The sequence below is a fragment of the Heptranchias perlo genome, chromosome 28, assembly GCF_035084215.1.
Source record: "Heptranchias perlo isolate sHepPer1 chromosome 28, sHepPer1.hap1, whole genome shotgun sequence".
Lineage (NCBI taxonomy): Eukaryota > Metazoa > Chordata > Chondrichthyes > Hexanchiformes > Hexanchidae > Heptranchias > Heptranchias perlo.
Window position 1 is genome coordinate 38,321,746 of NC_090352.1, and position 25,993 is coordinate 38,347,738.

Consider the following 25,993-nt stretch of genomic DNA (forward strand, 5'->3'; position numbering starts at 1 on the left):
CTCTTCCTCTGTCTGTTGGTCACCCATTCACTATCTCCCTCAATAATTTTTATCTGTGGTGTGACCATAGTGTGGTGCATAGTGCAATAAATATTTACACACTGTAATAAATATACATATAGTGTGATAAATATTCACACAGTTATAATAGTGTTGCTCACTGTTCTGAAATTATTGGAATCATGACAAGTCACAAAAATAAATTTTTTGGCATATTTTATTTGCAGTGTTGATTACGTGTACACAATTAACGATGATCAATGCCCTGTGGATCAGTTATAGATCTCTTCTGTTGCCCACAACGTTCTGCTCTACATGGGGAAGGTTGACAGGCAATCTGCTCTTCCTCTTGGCCCATGGCGAGATTGACGCAGGACTGAAACGGGATTGACGCAGGACTGAGGTAGGACTGACGCAGGACTGAGGTGGGATTGACGCAGGACTGAGGTGGGACTGACGCAGGATTGACGCGGGACTGACACAGTTGGGAGGAACCTGGCAGGAAAATGTAGCTGGATCTCAAGCTTCATTCTGTGCAGCACTGAGCTCAGAGTCTGTCCACCCCATGCTTCCAAAGGTTAAATAGGCAACAGCTGATGCAAAAAGGGTGGGAGACTCATGGGGAAACAAATCACATATGTGTGGGATGGAGGGGAGACTTGAGCGAGGGGAGGGGTTAATTCAGGGGCACAGAAACAATAGGATCAACTGTGATGATGGGACTCCCTCTTTAAAAGGGGTCCCTGATGGAGAGACTCCCTCTTTAAAAGGGGGTCCCAGATGGTGAGATTCCCTCTTTAAAAGAGGTCTCTGATGGTGAGACTCCCTCTTTAAAAGGGGTCCCTGATGATGGGACTCCCTCTTTAAAAGAGGTCTCTGATGGTGAGACTCCCTCTTTAAAAGGGGTCCCTGATGATGGGACTCCCTCTTTAAAAGGGGTCCCTGATGATGGGACTCCCTCTTTAAAAGGGGTCCCTGATGATGAGACCCCCTCTTTAAAAGGGGTCTCTGACGGTGAGACTCCCTCTTTAAAAGGGGTCCCTGGTGATGAGACCCCCTCTTTAAAAGGGGTCTCCGACGGTGAGACTCCCTCTTTAAAAGGGGTCCCTGATGATGGGACTCCAGAGACCACGGATGCTGCCTGATGTAAAGATTCCAACAATCTTACGGTGGCCTCTGCTTTCTTTCCCATCCTCTTTGCTTTTCCAGAGGGTAGAACAGGCTCTTGTTTCGGAGGTGTCCTCTTCTTCTTCCACCTGTCCCTGGGGTGAGCGAGGGAGCGATTGGAAACGTGGCCTCTCCAGTAAAACGGTGGGTCCTCTTCAGCTTTGACACCAGGTCAACAACTAGGTAATGTAGCCCACCCAGCATGACTCTGCGTCGGTGCCAAGCTCTCTCCAGTTACACTCAGCTCCTTCACGTGGCGATTACGTCCAAACCATGCTGGGGAAGAGATGGCCGAGAAAGCTGCTGGAAGGTAGTCCTTGCCAGCTCTATCAAACCCTCCCTTAATCGGTGGCCAAACTTTCTGATCAGCAATACATAAATTTCCATTAGACGTTGATGTACCTTCTCACATTTCCACATTGGGGAATTTTTTTCCCCTTCCTATTTCCGGTCAAGCATCACCATAGCAACACCGACCGCTGAATCTACGGTCTTCCCGTACACAACAGGAAGTGTGAAAACTTTCTCCACTTCCTGTCTCAGCACCTCGTTCCTGGACAAGGCATTTCCGCTGCCTATAATCCTCCGCACCCCAGACTCGATCAATCGTTGGCACGGTAACATGGAGTGCAAGTTCTCCACAATGCCACGGCACAGTGCTCTGGTCACGTGACCCAAGGAGAGGTTGGATGGGGAGATGTCGGTCACTGAAGCCAGCTGGCCAGGCGAATGTCTCTCTCCAAATATGGTGGCCTGAACCGCAAGGTCAGAGCGAGCAACATTTAGAGCAGCGTTTATCGATCGGGAGTAGATGGTGGATTCTGGGACCTCCAGTCCTGTGGGGGTGAATAAAACCAGTGTCAGAGTCCGCAACTAAAACCCTCAGGGGAACGCAGCGGTTAAGATCTGTATGTGCCTTATTCTGGGCTCTATAAAAATCCAACAAAAAGCAAAGGATAACAGACTAAACAATCAGAGACTGAGGATAGATATGCTGAAGGATTGGAAAGTGAGAGATAGACTTGCTAAAGAGATGCAGCTGGATGGATAGACAAACTAAAGTGGTGAAGAGACTAAAGGGATGGAGATGCATGGATGGACAGATGAAAGGGAGGGAGCTAAGGGGATATACAGACTGAAACGATGGAGATGGAAGGATAGACAGCCCAGAAGGACAAAGTTGGAGGAATACACATTAAAAGTTACAGATAAGGGAGAGAGACTGAAGAACAGAGATGGAAGCATACAGACTGAAAGAGTTGGAGGGATAAATATTGGAGGACCGAGACAGAGGGATACACAGTGAAGGGACAGAGACAGAGGGATACACAGTGAAGGGAGAGAGACAGAGGGATACACAGTGAAGGGAGAGAGACAGAGGGATACACAGTGAAGGGAGAGAGACAGAGGGATACACAGTGAAGGGAGAGAGACAGAGGGATACACAGTGAAGGGAGAGAGACAGAGGGATACACAGTGAAGGGAGAGAGACAGAGGGATACACAGTGAAGGGACAGAGACAGAGGGATACACAGTGAAGGGAGAGAGACAGAGGGATACACAGTGAAGGGACAGAGACAGAGGGATACACAGTGAAGGGAGAGAGACAGAGGGATACACAGTGAAGGGAGAGAGACAGAGGGATACACAGTGAAGGGAGAGAGACAGAGGGATACACAGTGAAGGGAGAGAGACAGAGGGATACACAGTGAAGGGAGAGAGACAGAGGGATACACAGTGAAGGGAGAGAGACAGAGGGATACACAGTGAAGGGACAGAGACAGAGGGACACAGTGAAGGTTAGAGATGGAGGGACAGTGAAGGGACAGAGACAGAGGATACACAGTGAAGGGAAAGAGATGGAGGGATAGTGAAAGGACAGAGATGGAGGGATACACAGTGAAGGGACAGAGATGGAGGGATAGTGAAGGAACAGAGATGGTGGGATACACAGTGAAGGGACAGAGACGGAGGGACAGATATGGAGGGATACACAGTGAAGGTTAGAGATGGAGGGATACACAGTGAAGGTTAGAGATGGAGGGATAGTGAAGGGACAGAGACAGAGGGATACTCAGTGAAGGTTAGAGATGGAGGAATAGTGAAGGGACAGAGACAGATGGACAGATGATCGTAATCTGGTGTCTGTTTTGTTTTCTTGCATCCCAGGATCTGTAAAGTGATTTGTATCTTGCACAAATGCCAAAAATGTCTTACCCAACTCCTGAATCCACTGTTTCAACATCCCAACGAAGGAGGACAGCACATTCCCACCATTCAGAGCTGCTGCCACAGCCAGGTACATCCCGTCAAGGTATGGGTAGTACGCAACGCTTGCGGCGGGATTGGGACTAACCGGTGGCCGGAATGCAGGGGTCAGGGCAAAGGTCAGCTGGGCAGAAGTGCCGATGTTCAAAACTAAAGAGCAAGAAAGATCCTAATCAACTACTGGACAGTGGCCAGGAACTCGTGGGTACATTCTGTGAACGGTTTGCCCTTCAAACCGGACATTTAAAATCCCGGCACTTACGCTGGGATCGCACCTGCCTGTGATCTCTATCACTGACCCTGCTAAACTATTACCTGTCAGGATTTGTTATCTGGGTCTTGTGCGAATCACACAGTCCAGGTTCAGGATAACACGCATAACAGAGGTCAGCAAAGAAGCCTGGCGAACAATCACTTTTGAAATTGTTTTGCTTTGGAGGTATTGCACAGATGGTGGCCTGGAAATTCGGCGGCGTGTTGCCCATTTTTCAGGCGCTAAACAGTCTCCTAAGCCTTCGTTATGAGCTGGGAGTGTTCCCCCCGCCATATTGGTAAAGGCTAAAAATTTGGCAAGCAGCTCCCACGCCTGAAACAGGCGTTTGGCCCTTTGCATTTGCAAATAAGGTTCGCTGCTGGCCCAATCTTCCGTTCCACTTCGCTGGCGAGCTGCTTGTTGGTGTCCGCAGCTCGCAGGCTCAACGATAACGAGGCCCATGGCCCAATATCAGGTGCGCCTCGGACCTCAACATTCAGGCGCAAAATGGGCAAGCCCGAATTTCTAGGTCAGTGTACCCCATTAACACAGCAGGGATGCACCTCATTAACACAGAAGAGGTTCTATTTCCATGCCAGTTTTCTTCCTTTCCCTCCTGAGGACCCTCTCTCCTCGCTGCAGTATGGTTTCACTGATACTGGTCATAGAATCATGCAGAACAGAAGGAGGCCATTCGGCCCATCGTGCCTGCGTCGGCACTTTGAACGAGCTATCCAACTAGTCCCACTCCCTCCGCCCTTTCCCCATAGCCCTGCAAATTACTAATAAATAAACATTAACAGACTTTCCTTATACATACTGCGATTGCAGATGGCACAAGTACGTGACATGTCTATTTTACAGACTATTAAAAACAATGAGGGACCAGAAGTAATGTGCAATGTCTTTAATAGTTCTCCTGCAGTCGTTCATTGAAAAGAGCCCTTGAGGTTGGTGATAATGTAAGGACATGATAACCTGTGGCTTTGAGTTGTTAATATTGGGCTTTAAAGTTACTTTTTAACAGGGGTGCAAAAGAGCTCTTAGTGTCTAAAAGAAATATTACGCCACTATTAAAAGTACAAAATCACTTGAAAAGGTACATGAATTTCAGAATACTTATAATTTTCATTCACAAACAATTCGACCAAACCTCAATATTCAATGGTCACCTTCTGGCACCTCACCCGAGTGGCCAGTATTAGTGTGAAAGCCTGGACAGTGTGTGGACTATTTGACTGTGAGGGGAATCAGAGTTGAGCCCGATCCTCTCCTCACCCAACATGTGATTTCCAGCGGAGATCATTTCCAGCACCTGATTAGCAAAGGTTCCATAGCTTTGAAGTCATTAGGATTTCAGTAAAGCACCTTGGCGGACACAAATGTTCATACTATCTGCACTAGAACTATGATAAACATCCCAAGTACGCTGTCTAGTGACAACAAAATACTAAATTTTAGTTTAATTTCTGACAAATTATCTTTTAGGCAACATCTGAAGCACTGGTCCTACAAGAATAGTCAGATATGTGTTTGGACACGGTGCTGAAATATAATTGTTTTATAAAGCAAAACCAAGCCCATTTTTTCCCTTACCCGCATCTGTCTTCTCCGTCATGCAGGAATACACGGAGCACTGGAAATCGCCAAGGGCCACACCAACCTCTGTCCCCTCTGGCACACCGTACCATTCATGAGCTGTCTTTCCAGCGATCGCACCAGATTCCACGACCGCTGGCAGCAAGCAGGTGGGAAATCCAGAATCCCTTAATCTGGAAGAGGAGTTAAGGAAATCCCCATGAGAGTGGCCTCGGTCCTTCAGAGAGAGAGAACAAAGGCAGCTGGGTCCAACTGAGCTGCTTACACTTCTCATTCTGACCAACTCAAACCAACAAAAAATAAAAGGATCAGGTTATGAAACACCTCTAATAGTCAGGGACAATGGGGCACCCTTGGCCAGTCAGTCCTAAAGTTGCATCATTCAATCAGTGGCCATTACCTCTCAAATCAAATCATTTAATTGCCAAGGCAAAATAAAAATATACTTAAGGCTCCAGGCTGTTTAATTTTTAGGGGACCGATTAATGAGCCTGCATTAGATTCCTGTCTGCTATAAATTGTACATGGGAAGGGGGAGGGGGGCGGGGGGAGGTGTGGAGAGAAATTAAAATTCCTGGCAGCCAAAAATGGGACCAAGGAAAGAAAAACTTGTGTTTGTATATCATCTTATCCTGTCTCTCAGAAGGTTGCACATGCAGTAAATTACTTTGGAGTACAGTGACTGTCATTATGTTGTCAAATGCGGCAGCCATTTTGCGCACTTCAAGATTCCACAAGCAGTGATGAGATGAGTGACTGGTTAATGATTTTCTGGTGGTGTTGGTTGAGGGAAGAATCTTGGCCCAGGACTCTGGAAGAATTCCCTGCTCTTTTTCATAGACCACAGAACGACCAAGCCTGGCAAATGGGACCTTGGTTTTAACATCTTATCTGAAAGATGGAGAGGCGTATTTTTGGTGACCAAAAGTCTTAAAGAGGCCGTGGACTTCGACGTGGTCCAAGATCCTTTAAACTAATAAAGCAATCACTGAATCCGTACGCCTTGCGAGTCCCAGTCACAGGCCCTTTTAAAGAAAAATGTAGTTTGTGTGCTGCTACATCAAATGCAAGCTGGGATAGCCTACCTAATCCAAAATGGTGGTCATGGCACTTCTGAGGAGATATCAGAGCAACGAAAAAAGTTTGTTTTAAATGTTTTTTTACCGCAAGTAGACATAGGATGTGTCTACTGTATAAATGGGGTACAACAAGGAGAACAGCTTCTGTACAATGAGGTGATGTTGGGGAACTGGTTGGGGCAGTACATTACATGCTGATCTTTCACCTTAAGGATCTGGCTTCAAATCTAGTCCGAGATGATGGGACGAGACTGCCCTCTGTCCGTTAGCTGCAAGGTTCCTGTGTGAAATGGTTTTGGGTGGGGTCTCAAGGCAGTTCCCACAGCACAAAGCTGCTCCTAATTCATCAATACGTTTGCAATCTCACTCAGAGAGGTGACAGGATGTGTGGGAGATGGGAAAATTGTCACACTGGGGGGTGCTGTGGTACTGCAGGTGCCCCTCTGAGGTTTGGGGCAGAGGGTGATGCTTTACTCTGCGTCTAACCCGTGCCTGACCCAGGAGGGCTTGATGCCAGCATACAAAGTTGTCCATTCCCCAGCATTAACATCAGGACAAAGCAAGAGATTTCACACACAAACAGCGTGGGACCTGCCTCCAACACCTGTATAAAAGGAATACATTCCCTTGCGGAAATGGTGCGCAGCTTTTGTGTGTTATGAGTGGGTGATAGTGTCAGACGTAAACGCAGGCTTACATTTTCAGATTCCAAGTTCCACATCTGGTATTAAAATACCCCCAACTGGCAGCGTTCTGGACCGACATCAGGGGTCTCTTAAGACCACACAAGACAGCAACAACATAGTCATGGATGGTCCCTGCTGCACTATAGGGCTTCAGAAACTGGGGCCTGGAAAACAAAATAACACCACTTTCACAAATATATATATATTCTAAGTTAGTACTAACAATTACCTTTGTGTTCAAAATAAATTCTAAAATAATTCTTGATTCCTACTGATTTTTTAAGATTTTAAAGGTCACAAGTTAAGCAACAAGAATAGAAAACAAAGCAACAGCCTCGACTCAGTGGTTAAAGAATGTGAATTCACCAGCAAATCATTACCAATCCGAACAGAGGGCTCTTTACCCAATTATCAGACTACACACCAAAACATCATGATTGCTGGGTCAAAATCCTGGAACCCCCTACCTAACCGCACAGAAGAAAAACTGGAATGTTCTCCTGGTGCCCACAGATTGAGTGTAAGAGGTTTAGAACAGAAAGCAGGAGAAACTTCTTTGCACAGAGAGTTGTGAGGCTGTGGACCTCACATCCCGGGTTAGTGGCTGAGGCAGAAACTATGTCAACGTTCAAGATTAGTTTGGATAGGTGGATGAAGGAAAAGGGGATGAAACGATATGGGAACAGGATGGGGAAATGTGATCAGGACTATTTGCTCGCACGGAGGGTAAAAGCTGACAGATTGGATGGGCCAAACAGATTGCGTCTATGCTGTAACTTCTATGTATAGCATTTATCCCTTAACCAACATCAGAAACAAAACAGATTAACTGTTAATTTGTCTCGTAGTTGTTTATGGGACCTTGCTGTGCACAAATTAGCTGCCGTGTTTGCCTGCAAAACAACATCATAAGTGACTACAGTTCAGAAGTAATTTGTTGGCTGTGAAGTGCTTTGGGGTGTCCTGAGAATGTGAAAGGTGCTATTAAACCCAACAAACACTTTGTAAAAGTAAGCGGTGAGACTTAGGGACAATTTTGTTGTATGGGTCCATTTCTCCTTGTCCAACTGCAGGTCCCTTCCAACCAGCTGCGAGGAGAAATTCACAAAAAAAACTTACATTTCCATAATGCTCCTCATACACAAAAAGACGTCTCAGTGTGTTTCCCACCAGGTTGGCCTGGATTCAGACACTGGTCTAGAGATGAAAGGACAGTGTCTGACTCACTGTGTTCCCCAGCTCCGTCTTATTATTATTTATTTAGGTCTTTTTTGACTGAATGATGAGCAAAATTTCAGGAGCAAACCATCAACTCTATAAAAGCTGCCTTAACATTTTTGTTACCTGTCATGCTTAAAAGTAGTTTGGAGTTTGGAGATGTCTACCTGTTTCTCATGTACCAGAAAAGGGTGGCACAGCCAAAGCCGGTGGCAAGATTGAGATGGGAATCGGGCTGTGCCAGTGAAGCGAGGAACTCGTGGCTGCAGCGGCCATCTTGCCATGTAACCAGGTGACTGGTCTCCCCGGGCTGGAATGTGAAACCTGCTTCAGTCGTCTGCCATATACAACCTAAAACAGGGGAGAACAGAGAAAATATATAACTCCGTGTCTCTCCTCTCCTCACCAAACCAAACCAGAACATCCCACCTCAACATACCTCACCAAACAAAACCAGACCTCAATATCCCACGTCACCAAACAAAACCAGACCTCAACATCCCACCCTCACCAAACCAAACCAGACCTCAACATCCCATGTCACCAAACCAAACCAGACCTCAATATCCCACCCTCACCAAACAAAACCAGACCTCAACATCCCATGTCACCAAACCAAACCAGACCTCAACATACCACACCAAACCAAACCAGACCTCAACATCCCACCCTCACCAAACAAAACCAGACCTCAACATCCCATGTCACCAAACCAAACCAGACCTCAACATACCACACCAAACCAAACCAGACCTCAACATCCCATGTCACCAAACAAAACCAGACCTCAACATCCCATGTCACCAAACCAAACCAGACCTCAACATCCCACCCTCACCAAACCAAACCAGACCTCAACATACCACACCAAACCAAACCAGACCTCAACATCCCATGTCACCAAACCAAACCAGACCTCAATATCCCACCCTCACCAAACAAAACCAGACCTCAACATCCCATGTCACCAAACCAAACCAGACCTCAACATACCTCACCAAACCAAACCAGACCTCAATATCCCACCCTCACCAAACAAAACCAGACCTCAACATCCCATGTCACCAAACCAAACCAGACCTCAACATCCCATGTCACCAAACCAAACCAGACCTCAACATCCCATGTCACCAAACAAAACCAGACCTCAATATCCCATGTCACCAAACCAAACCAGACCTCAACATACCTCACCAAACAAAACCAGACCTCAATATCCCATGTCACCAAACAAAACCAGACCTCAATATCCCATGTCACCAAACCAAACCAGACCTCAACATACCTCACCAAACCAAACCAGACCTCAATATCCCATGTCACCAAACAAAACCAGACCTCAACATCCCATGTCACCAAACCAAACCAGACCTCAATATCCCATGTCACCAAACCAAACCAGACCTCAATATCCCATGTCACCAAACCAAACCAGACCTCAATATCCCATGTCACCAAACCAAACCAGACCTCAATATCCCATGTCACCAAACAAAACCAGACCTCAACATCCCATGTCACCAAACCAAACCAGACCTCAACATACCTCACCAAACAAAACCAGACCTCAACATCCCATGTCACCAAACAAAACCAGACCTCAACATCCCATGTCACCAAACCAAACTAGACCTCAACATACCTCACCAAACAAAACCAGACCTCAATATCCCATGTCACCAAACCAAACCAGACCTCAACATCCCATGTCACCAAACCAAACCAGACCTCAACATCCCACCCTCACCAAACCAAACCAGACCTCAACATCCCACCCTCACCAAACCAAACCAGACCTCAACATCCCACCCTCACCAAACCAAACCAGACCTCAACATCCCACCCTCACCAAACCAAACCAGACCTCAACATCCCATGTCACCAAACCAAACCAGACCTCAACATCCCACCCTCACCAAACCAAACCAGACCTCAACATCCCACCCTCACCAAACCAAACCAGACCTCAACATCCCACCCTCACCAAACCAAACCAGACCTCAACATCCCACCCTCACCAAACAAAACCAGACCTCAACATCCCACCCTCACCAAACCAAACCAGACCTCAATATCCCACCCTCACCAAACCAAACCAGACCTCAACATCCCACCCTCACCAAACAAAACCAGACCTCAATATCCCATGTCACCAAACCAAACCAGACCTCAACATCACTCCTCACAAAACCAGTTCCTCAACATCTCACTACTCCTTACTTTATTTTCAGGCCTTTTCTGATTATTTATGGTGGCTGTTCCAGCTCCACCACACCCCACTGATGACCTTGTTTACAAGGAGTGCAATTTATTCCTTTTCTGGATTAGTTTCCTCGGTTTGAAGCTCAAGCAAGTGTTTTCAAAGTGAAAAGTTAACTGAGGTGAGTTTGAAAGTAAAACCCTACTCTCCGAATGCTGAATTACTCTGAAAACATTTTTCTCCCGCTGTTCAGAATCCCACTTGTCACTGGTTTAGTATGTGATAAAAATCAGACACTGTCTGCACAAGGCTGCAAGGTACCAGTGGGGTTGAGGAAATGCCAAGAGACTACTTAAAGTGGAAATAAACAGCAGCAGTGAAACCATTCCACTCCTGTTGGAACTGACAGTTTATGGTCTGACGCCTTACAAGGCTCCATCTATTCTCTGAAATTCACAATCTAAGTAATACATGCACACACGTCATTGATAGGCCAATCTGGGGAGTGGAACTTACAAGAACAATCTCACCATAGAAGCTATTCCCGCCTCTGGGTCAGAAGGTGCGGGGATCGAACCCTCACTCCAGACAGTCCCGGGGAGCGGAGACCGGAGCTCCAGGCAGTCCCGGGGAGTGGAGACCGGAGCTCCAGACAGTCCCGGGGAGCGGAGACCAGAGCTCCAGACAGTCCCGGGGAGTGGAGACCGGAGCTCCAGACAGTCCCGGGGAGCGGAGACCGGAGCTCCAGGCAGTCCCGGGGAGTGGAGACCGGAGCTCCAGACAGTCCCGGGGAGTGGAGACCGGAGCTCCAGACAGTCCCGGGGAGCGGAGACCGGAGCTCCAGACAGTCCCAGGGAGTGGAGACCGGAGCTCCAGACAGTCCCGGGGAGCGGGGACCGGAGCTCCAGACAGTCCCAGGGAGTGGAGACCGGAGCTCCAGACAGTCCCGGGGAGCGGAGACCGGAGCTCCAGTCAGTCCCGGGGAGCGGAGACCGGAGCTCCAGACAGTCCCGGGGAGCGGAGACCGGAGCTCCAGACAGTCCCGGGGAGTGGAGACCGGAGCTCCAGACAGTCCCGGGGAGTGGAGACCGGAGCTCCAGACAGTCCCGGGGAGCGGAGACCGGAGCTCCAGACAGTCCCGGGGAGCGGAGACCGGAGCTCCAGACAGTCCTGGGGAGCGGAGACCGGAGCTCCAGACAGTCCCGGGGAGCGGAGACCGGAGCTCCAGACAGTCCCGGGGAGCAGAGACCGGAGCTCCGGCTCGGAATTCTGGGCTGATGTCCAGCAGGATTCCATGTCCAGTGGGTGTGGGTGTGGGTGGCTTCCCCCACCCCCCCCCGCTTCACTGTATGGGTTGTGGGAGCCTAAGAGCCACCACCCGCCCATATAGACTAACCCCGTTATCGATTGGTATAAAGATAGTTACAACCACAGAAGGAGTGTTCACATCGCGGCCTGTCGGACTGTCAATCAGCCTGTGAGTCCTTCCCACTACTTCACATTGTTCCCCAAGGGAAGAGTGTGATGATACCAAAACAACGAATATGCCACCCTGTCAGACTGTTAATCAGCCTGCGAATCCTCCCACTACTTCACACTGTTCCCCATGGGAAGAATGTGAAGATACAAAAGCAACCGTAGAAGCTATGGGTGCACTGTTTAAACAAGAGCCAACACACATTATTTTTAATCTGCATGGCCAAAGAGTCAAGCCTTCGATTGGCTGGCTGGACGTTCTGCATCTCCAAGGGTTGCTGAGTGAACCAGCCACAGCTGTGCAGTGATGCTGTGATACCTTGGCCGGGAGTTTCCCCTGAGCTGCTCCAGCTCCACCGTCATAACTCTGCCGGAAGTGTGGTGGAAACGCCGGCAGATTTACCGTGGCAGAGCGAGAGTGGGTCCAAGGAAACTCCCGGCCCTTGTTTCTGTCAGAGGCCCCTAGGTAAACAGTACAAAGCTCCTGCCTGTGGTGGGAAAATGGTTGCTGCAACATTTCATTGTACTCGGAGTCACAGCAAGTAGTTGCACTACAATTAAAACTGGGGTCTGGGGAGGTGGGGGGGGGGAGTTAAGGGGTTCTGTAAGACCATGAGACCAAGGTGAAAAATTGGACTGTTTTCATTACAAGAAGAGGACATTAAGAGGTGATTTGATAGAGATGTTTAAAATTATGAAGCGATAGGACAGAGTAGATGGAAACAGACTGTCTCCAGTGATAGAGGGGTCCAGAATGAGGGGACATAAATATAAGATTAAATGTAAGAGATTTAAGACTTAGAGCAGGAGAATCTTTTTACACAGAGGGTTGGTTGTGAGGCTGTGGAATGCACTAGTGGAGCTAGTGACTAAACCAGAGACCACGTCAACTTTTAAGAATTGGTGGTTGGAGGGAAGGGGAATAAAGGGATATGGGAACAGGGCAGGCACATGGGATCAGGATTACTGCTCGTGTGGAGGGTAAACACCAACACGGACTGGTTGGGTCAAACAGCCTGTTTCTGTGTTCCAACTTCTAGGTATAGGTGTCAGCCTTGGTTCAGTGGGTAGCACTCTCGCCTCTGAGTCAGAAGATCTTGGTTCAAGTCTCACTCCGGAGAATTGAGCACATAATCTCGGCCAACACTCCCACTGCAGTACTGAGGGAGTGCTGTACCATCTTTCGGATGAGACGTTAAACCGAGGCCCCATCTGCCCTCTCAAGTGGACGTAAAAGATCCCACGGCCACGATTTCGAAGAAGAGCAAGGGAGTTCTCCCCCGTGTCCTGGCCAATATTTATCCCTCAACCAAAACCTAAAAACAGATTATCTGGTTGTTGCTGTTTGTGGGATCTTGCTGTGCGCAAATTGGCTGCCACGCTTTCTACATTACAATAGTGACTACACTTCAAAAAGTACTTAATTGGCTGTAAACTGCTTTGAGACATCCTGGAATCGTGAAAGGCGCTATATAAATGCAAGTTCTTTCTTTCTTCTAAATCTAAGACTAACTACAAGCAATGACAAGAAAGATCTGCTAGCAAATTATAAAAGAATTATACAGATGGTTTTAACAATTTGCCTGAATTTCATGCAGGATAAACTGGAGACTGAGGTTAACTTTGCTCCCTCTGCCCTGTGATGAGTTCTGTCTCCATTCTGGACCCCAGTGAGCAACAAGCAGCAGGCAGATTCCCATCACCTCCGCCTTCCTGCAGTTACCTTCCTTGCTTTTCCACAGCATGACTCCATGCATCTGTCCCGAGACTCCGATCCTCTCCACCCTGTGGAGACGTTCTCTGGGCAGCGCAGCAACACAGCGGTGAAGGGCAGACACGATCCTACCAACATCCTGCTCCCGGCCCTGGAATGAAAATCAAGATGACAAACCTCTCGGGAGGCAGCGGTCCTTCCCTCCTTCACTTCTCCCGTACTCTTCCTTTCCTCTGTCTCCTTTTCTCTGCACTACCCGCTCTGACAGCTCACGTCTGGCTGATTTGAGTTTTAATAGAGGACTTTCTTAGCACAAAGGAAGCTGGGATAGACCCACCTGCAAGGCGTACTCTCAGGCACAGGCCATTTTGGAAGCCCACGGCAGCTCATCATCTTTCTAATCTCATCTGTCTTTTCTCCATACCATTACTTCTCAAGTTAAGTATCTCTCTTCTCTCTCTTTTAAACACATCAATTAATTCTGGGGCAGTGCCTCCCACACTCTCACAATGGAAGATGCGTTCCTGGACTTGCTTTTAACCAGCTTAATTCAAATTCTATGATTACGTCCCCTTGTTCTGGATTCCTCTACTAAGGGGAAAGAGTTGAAGTGACGTTCTCTATCTATCTGTCAATCCCCCGTCATTATTTAAACATCTCAATTACATCACCCCTTAGCCCCTTCATCTCCAGGGAATATAATTACGGTTTACCCTGTCTCTTTCCATCCCAGGCGTCATGTCGTTGGACTCCCTTCAAGGCCAGCATCCCCTGCCCAGTGTAGGGAACCCAAAACTGAGCTTGATATTCCCTTCTTACTTTCTCTCGCTCTCCAGCTTTTCAGAAATTAGGATTGCAGCCCCAAGCGGGAGTCACCTGCCAAATACGAGGGGGAGGGGGGAGTTCATGGACCCTCACAGCTAGCGCGTTTGCATTGCTCTTAATGCGCCATGTTAAATTGCACATCACCCTAGTCTTAAGTACATCTCAAGAGGCAGCACAACCCCCAAGATTGGAAGGAGAAAATCTAGAATTATTAGGCAAGGGGTGAATTTCCACGGGTGGGGGGGGGGGGGGGGGGTCTCCGCCTGTCTGCCGTAACTGTGGCGTAAGAGCTGTGGAAAACCCCGGAAAAGTGGTGCCGTTTTCCCAAGTTTTCCGCGGCTCTTCTGCCAAACAATCGGGAGAACTCCTGCAGGACTTCACCCCCTGGGTGTTGTTTACAGTTGAGCTGTGAGTATTTCACATCTCCCTAGTTACACTTTACCAAAGTCCTAGCGACAACAATCCAGAAACAACAATGTGTAAATAACAGACGACTCCTGTTGACTCAAAATGATTATTCTTTTGTTTAAAAAAAATTCCGAATTATCTACATAAAACAGCACAAGGCGCCTTTTTTGCTCGTTTTTCAATACAAATTAACAGTTAATTCCAATTCATAGAATCTTACAGCACAGGAGGCCAGTCGGCCCATCATGTCTGTGCTGGCTCTTTGAAAGAGCTATCCAATTAGTCCCACTCCCCCCCTGCCCTTTCCCCAGAGCCCTACAAATTTTGCCTCTTCAAGTGTTTATCCAATTCCCTTTTGAAAGTTACTATTGAAGCTGCTTCCACCGCCCTTTCAGGCAGCGCATTCCAGATCATAACAACTTGCTGCGTTAACAAAATTCCTCCTCAACTCCCTTCGGGCTCTTATCTTAATTTAAGCAACTTGGCATGAAGAGGAGTGGACTTTACCTGTAATTCAAACTTCTGCATCTGGCCAATGAGTCAGTCTGTGATTCAATGTTAAAAAAAAAGGAAGTTATATTTTTCTGATACCGCATTTCCTTTACCTGCTCTCCATCCAGGCTGCTCACCTCTGCCCTGGTTTCCTGGATCTGGCTGTTAACCACTGCCCTGCTCTCAGCCTCCAACAACACCGCCTTCACTGAGCTGGTACCAAGATCCAGACCCAACACATAGCGGGGAGAAGGAGCTCGCAAACTCATTTTCAACTGCGAGAAAAACAAACAAAAACAAACGTTAAGAGCCTTCCACGCAGGGATTGCAAGAAATGTCTTCTTCAATTGTAAAGAATTTCGACGATGAATAAAATTTGAGGCCAAGGGGGTGTAAACAAGATCACCCTAACCAGATGAAAATATTAACAAAAACTTCACAGAAACAAAAGGTACTGAAACTCTCCTAAAATATATATTTTTTGAACCTTTATAAATCACTGGTTAGGCCTCAGCTGGAGCATTGTGTCCGATTTTGGACACCACACTTTGGAGAGGGTGCAGAGGAGATTTACTAGAATGGTTCCAGGGATGAGGGACTTTAGTTACATGGAGAGACTGCAGAAGCTGGGATTGTTCTCCTTAGAGCAGAGAAGATTACAGGGAGATTTAATAGAGGCGTTCAAAACCATGAAGGGTTTTGATAGAGTAAATAGGGAGAAACTGTTTCCATTGGCAGGAGGGTCAGTAGCCTGAGGACACAGATTTAAGGTAATTGGCAAAAGAACCAGAGGGGAGATTAGGAGGATTTTTTTTTTACACGAGTTGCTGTGATCTGGAATGCACTGCTTGAAAGGACGGTGGAAGCAGATTTAATAGTAACTTTCAAAAGGGAATTGGATAAATACTTGAAGGGAAGAAAATTGTAGGGCTATGGGAAAGAGCAGGGGAGTGGAACTAATTGGATAGCTCTTTCAAAGAGTCAGCACAGGCACGATGGGCCGAATGGCCTCCTCCTGTGCTGTATGATTCTATGATATTACATCCCTCATGCAATTCCTCCACGATCCACAGAAGGGGAAGCAAAATAAACTTTCCCTACCATTTGTTCAGTGGCCTTCAGTGGTCCCTTTAAGGATTGCTGTAGAACTGGAAAAACTAGTCTGAGCTTGCATACCGCACCTAGTTTCTCACGCGTTTTACAGAAGGGTCCTGAAACAGGCGCAGCACCTTCTCTGCGTACTTAAATTGATCCAACGCTGATTTCAGGCAGTCGCTATGTACACCTAAAAACAGCGAGGACCAAATATGCTTTTGTACCAATGGGATTTAATCTGCTGCCGTGCAGATTAGGTGCAGGACTTCGGGCCAGACATTGGTTTACATTGTGCCTGTTCCACGCCCAAAAAACAGGTAAGACGCACTGATTTCTACCCCAATGTGTCCAAACAACATCTGCTGAATAGCCACATGGGAATACGATGTCCGTAGCATTAATGGAGACCTGGGTCAAAAAAGGGCAGGATTGACTACTAAATATTCCTGGATACAAGGTGTGGAGATGCCGGTGATGGACTGGATACAAGGTGTTCAGGAAAGATAGGGAAGGAAAGAAAGGAAGGGGGTTGGCAGTATTGATTAAAGAGAATATTGCAGCACTGGAGAGAGAGAGGATGTCCTGGGGGGGGGAGGGGTCAAGGACAGAATCTATTTGGTTAGAGTTAAGAAACAATAGAGGTGTCATTACACTACTGGCTGTATTCTATAGGCCAGTGGGAAGTAGAGGAGCAAATTTGCAGGGAAGTTACAGAGATGAGCAAAAGCCATAGAGTAGTGATAACGGGGGACTTCAACTATCCCAATATAGACTGGGATAGTAATAATATAAGGGGAAAAGAGGGGGAGGAATTTTTGAAGTGTGTTCAGGAGAACTTTCTTGACCAGTACGTTTCCAGCCCAACAAGGAAGGAGGCATTGCTGGACTTGGTTCTAGGGAATGAGATGGGCCAAGTGGAGCAAGTGTCAGAGGGGGAACATTTAGGGAACAGCGATCATAGTATCATAAGGTTTCGAATAGCTATGGAAAAGAACATGGACCACTCTAAAGTAAAAATACTCAATTGGAGGAGCGCCAATTTCAATGGGATGAGAACAGATCTGGCCCGGGAAAATTGGAATCAAAGATTGGCAGGCAAAACTGTAATTGAACAGTGGGCGGCCTTTAAAGGAGGAGATGGTTCGGGTACAGTCTAGGTTCATTGTCACAAGGGAGAAAGGACAACTAAAGCCAGAGCTCCCTGGATGACAAAAGAAATAAAGAGTAAGATGAAGCAGAAAAAAGGGGGCGTATGACAGATGTCAGGTTGATAACACAAGTGAGAACCAGGCTGAATATAGAAAGTTCAGAGGGGAAGTAAAAAAGGAAATAAGAGGGTATGAGAATAGACTGGCGGCCAACATAAAAGGGAATCCAAAAGTCTTCTACAGGCATGTAAACAATAAACAGGTAGTAAGAGGAGGGGTGGGGCTGATTAGGGACCAAAAAGGAGATCTACTCATGGAGGCAGAGGGCATGGCCAAGGTACTAAATGAGTACTTTGCATCTGTCTTTACCAAGGAAGAAGATGCTGCCAGAGTCTCAGTAAAGGAAGATATAGTTAAGATACTGGATGGGCTAAAAATTGATAAAGAGGAGGTACTGGAAAGGCTGGCTGTACTTAAAGTAGATAAGTCACCCGGTCCAGATGGGATGCATCCTAGGTTGCTGAGGGAAGTAAGGGTGGAAATTGCAGAGGTACTGGCCATAATCTTCCAAACATCCTTAGATACGGGGGTGGTGCCAGAGGACTGGAGAATTGCAAATGTTACACCCTTATTCAAAAAAGGGTGTAAGGATAAACCCAGCAACTATAGGCCAGTCAGTTTAGTCTCGGTGATGGGGAAACTTTTAGAAACGATAATCCAGGACAGAATTAGCAGTCACTTGGACAAGTGTGGATTAGGGAAAGCCAGCACAGATTTGTTAAAGGCAAATCATGTTTAACTAACTTGATCGAGTTTTTTGATGAGGTAACAGAGAGAGTAGATGAGGGCAATGCAGTTGATGTGATATATATGGACTTTCAAAAGGCATTTGATAAAGTGCCGTGTAATAGGCTTGTTATCAAGGAATGCCCATGGAATCAAAGGGGCAGTCTCAGCATAGATACAGAATTGTCTAAGTGACAGGAAACAGAGAGTAGTGGTGAACGGTTGTTTTTCGGACTGGAGGGAGGTGTACAGTGGTGTTCCCCAGGGCGGTACTGGGACCACTGCTTTTCTTGATATATATTAATGACTCAGACTTGGGTGCACAGGGCACAATTTCAAAATCTGCAGATGACACAAAACTTGGAAGTGTAGTAAACAGTGAGGAGGATAGTGATAGACTTCAAGAGGATATAGACAGGCTGGTGGCATGAGCAGACATGTGACAGATGAAATTTAACACAGAAAAATGCAAGGTGATACATTTTGGTAGGAAGAATGAGGAGAGGCAATATAAACTAAAGGGCACAACTCTAAAAGGGGTACAGGAACAGAGAGATCTAGGGGTATATGTACACAAATCGTTGAAGGTGGCAGGACAGGTTGAGAAAGCGGTTAAAAAAGCATACGGGATCCTGGGCTTTATAAATAGAGGCATAGAGTACAAAAGCAAGGAAGTCATGATGAACCTTTATAAAACACTGGTTTGGCCACAACTGGAATATTGTGTCCAGTTCTGGGCACCGCACTTTAGGAAAGATGTGAAGGCCTTAGAGAGGGTGCAGAAGAGATTTACTAGAATAATTCCAGGGATGAGGGACTTTAGTTACGTGGATAGACTGGAGAAGCTGGGGTTGTTCTCCTTGGAACAGAGAAGGTTGAGAGGAGATTTGATAGAAGTATTCAAAATCATGAAAGGTCTAGACAGAATAGATAGAGAGAAACTGTTCCCTATGGCAGAATGGTCAAGAACCAGAGGACATAGATTTAAGGTGATTGGCAAAAGAACCAGAGGTGACATGAGGAAAAAAAATTTTTACACCACGAGTGGTTAGGATCTGGAATGCACTGCCCGAGGGGGTGGTGGAGGCAGATTCAATTGTGGCTTTCAAAAGGGAAGTGGATATGTACTTGAAAGGAAAAAATTTGCAGGGCTACGGGGATAGGGCGGGGGAGTGGGACTAGCTGGATTGCGCTTGCATAGAACCAGCATGGACTCAATGGGCTGAATGGTCTCCTTCCGTGCTGTAACCTTTCTATGATTCCATAAATGTGGCACACACCCAGTGCCAGGATACCAGATCAGGGCCGCCATGTAATTTGCATTTGACACCTCTGGACTAGATTATGTGCTCAAGTCTCTGGAGTGGGTCTTAAATCCACAATCTTCTGGGTCAGAATCAACTGAGCCACAGCTGACACCTAGTCAGCGTTCATGCTGAGCTGGAGGTTTATGAGAACAGCAACTCGCATTTATATAGTGCCTTTAAAGTAGTAAAATGTCCCAAGGGGCTTCACAAGAGCGACTATCAAACAAAATTTGACACTGAGCCACGTGAGAAGATATTAGGACAAGTGAAGTAGGTTTTAAGAAGCGTCTTAAAAGGTGGAGAGGTGGAGGGGCAGAGAGCTTTAGGGAGGGAATTCCAGAGCTTAGGGTCTAGGCAGATGAAGGCACGGCCGCCAATGGTGGAGCGATTAAAATCGGGGATGCACAAGAGGCCAGAATTGGAGGAGCGCAGAGATCTCGGAGGATTGTAGGGCTGGAGGAGGTTACAGGGATAGGGAGGGGGCGAGGCCATGGAAGTATTTGAAAACAAGGATGAGAATTTTAAAATCGAGGTGTTCCCGGACCGGGAGCCGATGTAGGTCAGCGAGCACAGGGGGTGATGGGTGAACGGGACTTGGTGCGAGTTAGGATACGGGCAGCAGAGTTTTGGACGAGCCGAGGTTTACAGAGGGCGGAAGATGGGAGGCCGGGCAGGAGAGCGTTGGAAGAGTCAAGTCTGGAGGTATCATCAGCGACAGTGTTGGATGGAATAATAGGGGTCACGGTGCATGTTCCTCTTTAAATGGCTGGGATGAGTTCAATGACCTCCCCGTGTGAACCACAGCGTGTGACATAATATGCAAATCAGGGGGCGTGGTTTGCATAGCTTAAGGGGGGGCTGGATTTGATTGACGGCCGTCTATTTGCATAACGGACCAGGCGACAGTTGACAGCCACGAAACAACTCCATAAATTACTTATATAATCACAGAAAATAGGGAGCGATGAACCAGGGCACGCCATATAACAAACCGAAGTAATTTAATCTTAAATATAATCCGATAAGCCGTTACCTGAAGCGACGCTCGCGCCGCAAAAACCAACAGGAAACGGACTCCGATCAGGAGGCGGGGCTATGACGCAACGGGGGCGGGGCCCCAGTCGGTCCTGTCAATCAAACCTGCTTCATATAAAATATATATAAAATCATCGCTGTAATATTTTTACACAAGTCCAGTCAGAACGATGTTAGAATTTAACTTTAAATCCCCCATCTTTCCGCTGAGGGCTGTTGCTGGAAGGATTTGTGGAGAGGAGGTTGTGCGGGTGAAAGGTCACGGCAGGCGGCGCGGGGAATGGCGGCGGGCTGAGAGGAGGCTGTTCGTCGGGATCCGCCGTTCGTCCGTGTGTGAGGAGAAAGCTGCGGTCCGGGCCGGTGAGTGAGTGGGTGACGATTAGGGTGCGTCAAGGACGAGGTTTAACGGGGGGGGGGAAACAACACAGGCACCGGCCGCTCCCTCCCTCTGTCCCGGGCTGGCCGTGAGCGGCGGGGCCCAGCGCCACAGGACCGGCCCGCAACCGGCACTGAATTGGCCGCCTCACCGGGAGAGGACCCCGCGGGGGGAAACTTCACAGCGAGAACAGCAGGAGGCGCTGTCCCCGGGGAGGGGGAGCTTCGCCCCATCTAACCCGTGCTATCCCTGCCCTGGGAGTGATTGATGGGACAGTGTAGAGGGAGCTTCGCCCCATCTAACCCGTGCTATCCCTGCCCTGGGAGTGATTGATGGGACAGTGTAGAGGGAGCTTTACTCTGTATCTAACCCGTGCTGTACCTGCCCTGGGAGTGTTTGATGGGACAGTGTAGAGGGAGCTTTACTCTGTATCTAACCCGTGCTATCCCTGCCCTGGGAGTGTTTGATGGGACAGTGTAGAGGGAGCTTCGCCCCATCTAACCCGTGCTATCCCTGCCCTGGGAGTGATTGATGGGACAGTGTAGAGGGAGCTTTACTCTGTATCTGCCACAAACTCCGTTCCCTAGTTACCAACTCCAAGCCCTCTCCCTGGCTGCTGTCTGAGGCTGAACCAGACCGTTCGCAACCCTGGCACCCTATTTCACCCTGAGCTGAATTTCCAACCCCATATCCTCTCCATCTCCAAGGCCGCCTACTTCCACCTTCGTAAAATTTTCCATCTTCACCTCAGCTTCAGCTCTAGAGTGTGATGGAATACTCTCCACTTGCCTGGATGAGTGCAGCTCCAACAACACTCAAGAAGCTCGACACCATCCAGGACAAAGCAGCCCGCTTGATTGGCACCCCATCCACTACCTTAAACATTCACTCCCTTCACCACCGGCGCACCGTGGCTGCAGTGTGCACCATCCACAGGATGCACTGCAGCAACTCACCAAGGCTTCTTCGACAGCACCTCCCAAACCTGCGACCTCTACCACCTAGAAGGACAAGGGCAGCAGGCACATGGGAACAACACCACCTGCACGTTCCCCTCCAAGTCACACACCATCCCGACTTGGAAATATATCGCCATTCCTTCATCGTCGCTGGGTCAAAATCCTGGAACTCCCTTCCTAACAGCATTGTGGGAGAACCGTCACCACACGGACTGCAGCGGTTCAAGAAGGCAGCTCACCACCACCTTCTCAAGGGCAATTAGGGATGGGCAATAAATGCTGTCCTCGCCAGCGACGCCCACATCCCATGAATGAATTTTTTTTAAAAATGCTCATCTACTTTTGAAACCCTCATCCGTGCCTTTGTTACCTCCAGACTCGACTATTCCAACGCTCTCCTGCCCGGCCTCCCACCTTCCACCCTCCATAAACTTCAACTCATCGAAAACTCTGCTGCCCTTATCCTGACTCGCACCAAGTCCCGTTCACCCATCGCTCGCTGACCTACATCGGCTCCCGGTCTGGAAATGCCTCGATTTTTAAAAAATTCTCTTCCTTGTGTTCAAATCCTTCCGTGGCCTCGCCCCTCCCTATCTCTGTAACCTCCTCCAGCCCTACAACCCTCCGAGATCTCTCCGCTCCACCAATTCTGGCCTCTTGCGCATCCCTGATTTTATCACTGAACCATTGGCGGCCGTGCCTTCAGCTGCCTTGGGGCCTAAGCTCTGGAATTCCTTCTCTGCCTCTCTCTCTCTCCTCCTTTAAGACGCTCCTTAAAACCTACCTCTTGGGCCAAGCTTTTGGTCCTAATATCTCCTTATGTGGCTCGGTGTCAAATTTAGATGATAATCACTCCTGTGAAGCGCCTCGGGACGTTTTACTACGTTAAAGGCGCTATATAAATGGGAGTTGTTGTGTCTAACTGTTCACTCGACTGTTCTTCTCTTCGGTAGAATTACTGAGGGTCTGATGGCTGCCGTGGGCTTTAAACGGGAAGGGCCGCAGTTTATCAGCGAGCTGGCGGTGCGAGGTAACGCTGCCATCCTGGACTATTGCCGCACGTCCGTGTCTGCGCTGTCGGGAGCCACCGCCGGGATCCTGGGTCTTACTGCACTGACTGGTTTCGTCTTTTACTTTGTCGTCTCCTTCCTCCTCTCCGTGCTGCTGATCTTGAAAGCCGGCCGCCGGTGGAGCAAGTTCTTCAAGTCCCGCCGGCCCCTCTTCACCGGGGGGCTGGTGGGGGGGCTGTTCACCTACATCCTCTTCTGGACCTTCCTGTACGGCATGGTGCACGTGTACTGAGGCGGAGCCGGGCGGGAGAGGGAGTCCCCCACCCCAGTCGGGGGCTGCAGCCTCTCAGACAATCGCACGGAACAAACCCGACTCTCTCACTCGCCTCCGCTTAATGAACCTTACAAAATAAAAACCCTCGCAGGTCACAACCACTTTCCACAGTTCGAAGACCGAGTTCTAGTTTAGGTTCTGTTGTTGTTGTTAGTTTTGCACGGTTCCTGGGTTGTCCGGTGTGGCTTACGGTTTTAAATGTGGTTGGAAGGTTAAAATCCCTGGATGAACCGGGAAAAGTGACCGAGGGGTTTGAAAGTTAATCACCCGGAGCGTTGTGAGCTCGTTCGTCACTGCCTCAGAATTGGTCAGTGAGGGGGCTGGGAACTGGGCCTTGTGATGGGTGGAGACCCCTGGGGGTGGTGGAGGGGTCAGGTATTTCCCATTCTTTTACTGCGTTTGTAGGGGGGAGGAAGGGGATTTTTCCTGGAATTTCTCCCCGCTGCGTGCTCACCTCACCTACACCCCCACCACCCCCCTCCGCACTTGCTGTTTAAAACCCGCCCTCTCTGTCCGTGTGAACCAGACCCCAGCTCAGGGGCTGAGTCTCCTGCTGCTCAGTGTATGAACCCACAGGCCACGCGTTACTGCATACTACATGTACCAAACCCCTGGGGGAACATTGTTGCCACTGCCACCCACCAGGGTTAATGGGCAGGAGTTCAGGAGCACTGCGAGGGCAATGGCTCTGCTTCATGGTCCCACTTTCTAGCTCGAGGTCCTGTATGGACCAGGTCTGTGTCGGGGCGCGTCACATTAGTTTATCCTGGGTTGAGATGCAGCCTGGCATAAAGTGCAGATTGGCACAAGTCCTTGATGTATCGTTTGTGCAGTGTGTGAGGACTCCTCCATCTCTGTTCTGCCGTCTGTGTCAGTGGGGTGTGCACATCCCAGTGGGTAACAGCAGGTGTTCCAGACTGACGGGCTCCTCCGGGAATGACTATACATGGAGGGATGGGGGCGGTTTGGGGCTGAGAGTGCACCAAGATCACGGAGATGGTGTTGGCAGTTTTTATATCGTACCTGGTAAAGTCTGTGGTTCACATCCTGTATTTGGCAAAATGGGTGCCTGGGGAGCTGCTGAAATGTTTGCTGGGAGACGAGGCAGATTTAATAAGGGGCCCTGGTCAGTGAGGGGTGGAATCGGTTTCAGTGTCAGACAGGCTGTAGCACGTTCAAAATCTGAGAAAATCAAGGATTTACGATTAAACAGTTTTGTCACCATTGTTGGTAATTGGTTCATTTTTAACGAGAGACTTGGCTGTTTTGGGGGAACCAGTGGCCGCTTCAGAAAAGTAGCAAATAAACATTGTCTTAATTTGTATTTACAGGCTGCCTGCTTACAAGAATAAACTCAGCCTAAACATCCACCTTGAATTCTTTTTGCTCAATTTTTTTAGTCTGGTTTGAGCTTACAAATAAGGTCATAAGAGATAGGAGTAGGCCATTCGGCCCCTTGAGCCTGCTCCGCCATTTAATGAGATTGTGGCTGATCTGATTTTTACCTCAACTCCACTTTCCTGCCCTTTCCCCATATCCTTTGACTCCCTTGCTGATCAAAAATTTGTCTAATTCAGCCTTGAATGTATTCAATGACTCAGCCTCCACAGCTATTTGGGGTAAAGAATTCCAAAGATTCATGACCCATTGGGAGAAGAAATTCCTCCTAATTTCTGTCTTAAACGGGCGACTCCTTATTCTGAGACTGTGCCCCTTAGTTTTAGATTCCCCCATGAGGGGTAACATCCTCTCAGCATCTACCCTGTCAAGTCCCCTCAGAATCTTGTATGTTTCAATAAGATCTCTCCTCATTCTTCTAAACTCCAATGAGTATAGACCCAACCTGTTCAATCTTTCCTCATAAGACAACCCTTCCATACCCAGAATCAACCTAGTGAACCTTCTCTGAACTGCCTCCAATGCAAGTATCTCCTTCCTTAAATAAGGGCACCAGAACTGTACGCAGTACTCCAGGTGTTTAATACGGGCAGTCACTTACATTGGCCAAAAAGCAATAACTATTTACATTAATGTCAATTTCATGTCAGTTACAGCATCTTAAAGCGCCCCGTTTATTTCGGGCAGAACCAGCTGTGTTTACTCTAGTTCGGACCTCACAGTCTTGATCAACATTCGTATTATACTCTTAGACAACTTTTCAGGGTTGTGAACAACAGGTTGTCTTGGCCCCAGGATCGACAGCCAAACAATTCAGTAGCTGGCACGTTACCTGATCACTTTCGTTAGGTTGGTGCTGCGGAGCCCGGGGTCCTTGGGCAGGTCCAGGGTCTGGCTGTCAGCGGGTTTGTTCAGGGAGCTGTGGACGCTGACTGATGAGTGACGGTGTTTTACCGGCCATCGTGTATGATGGGTGAATTGCGTTTGTACAAATGCGCCTGTGGTGGGGACTGTACTGCAACCTCTTCCTGATAACCTATACCTGTACTCCAAGCTTTCCAAAATAACACGTGTGCATACACATTCACACTCCATCCACTCCCGAACAACCAGCGCGTTTAAGGACATAAGAAATAGGAGTACGAGGCCATACGGCCTCT

General features: G+C 48.2%; 2 protein-coding genes across 3 annotated transcripts; one reads left to right on the plus strand and one right to left on the minus strand.

The window, feature by feature from the left end:
* Positions 1-199: 199 nt before the first annotated feature.
* shpk (sedoheptulokinase) lies at positions 200-21,251 on the minus strand. Of its 2 annotated transcripts, none has more exons than XM_068008522.1 (8): positions 20,755-21,251; positions 15,523-15,660; positions 13,670-13,811; positions 8,438-8,621; positions 7,064-7,216; positions 5,285-5,460; positions 3,385-3,585; positions 200-2,003 (listed from the first exon to the last, which is right to left on the minus strand). In XM_068008522.1, exons 2-8 carry the CDS (start codon positions 15,652-15,654, stop codon positions 1,609-1,611), a joined length of 1,383 nt encoding a protein of 460 aa, XP_067864623.1. In that variant the 5' UTR covers positions 15,655-15,660; positions 20,755-21,251; the 3' UTR covers positions 200-1,608. The 2 variants fall into 2 exon arrangements, with proteins under 2 accessions (XP_067864623.1, XP_067864621.1); XM_068008520.1 differs by having other exon boundaries at positions 15,499-15,660.
* On the plus strand, positions 20,949-24,812 carry emc6 (ER membrane protein complex subunit 6). Its single transcript, XM_068008523.1, has 2 exons — positions 20,949-21,116; positions 23,045-24,812. The coding sequence occupies exon 2, from the start codon at positions 23,061-23,063 to the stop codon at positions 23,391-23,393; it is 333 nt and encodes a 110-aa protein (XP_067864624.1). The 5' UTR covers positions 20,949-21,116; positions 23,045-23,060; the 3' UTR covers positions 23,394-24,812.
* Positions 24,813-25,993: the final 1,181 nt, after the last annotated feature.

Coding starts and splice junctions, on each gene's coding strand:
- shpk (XM_068008520.1), bottom strand. CDS start 15,654: ATGAGTTTGCGAGCTCCTTCTCCCCGCTATGTGTTGGGTCTGGATCTT. Junction 13,812..15,498: donor GCAGCCTGGATGGAGAGCAG/GTAAAGGAAATG, acceptor TTTTCATTCCAG/GGCCGGGAGCAGGATGTTGG. Junction 8,622..13,669: donor GCTGTGGAAAAGCAAGGAAG/GTAACTGCAGGA, acceptor CCCCTGTTTTAG/GTTGTATATGGCAGACGACT.
- emc6 (XM_068008523.1), top strand. CDS start 23,061: ATGGCTGCCGTGGGCTTTAAACGGGAAGGGCCGCAGTTTATCAGCGAG.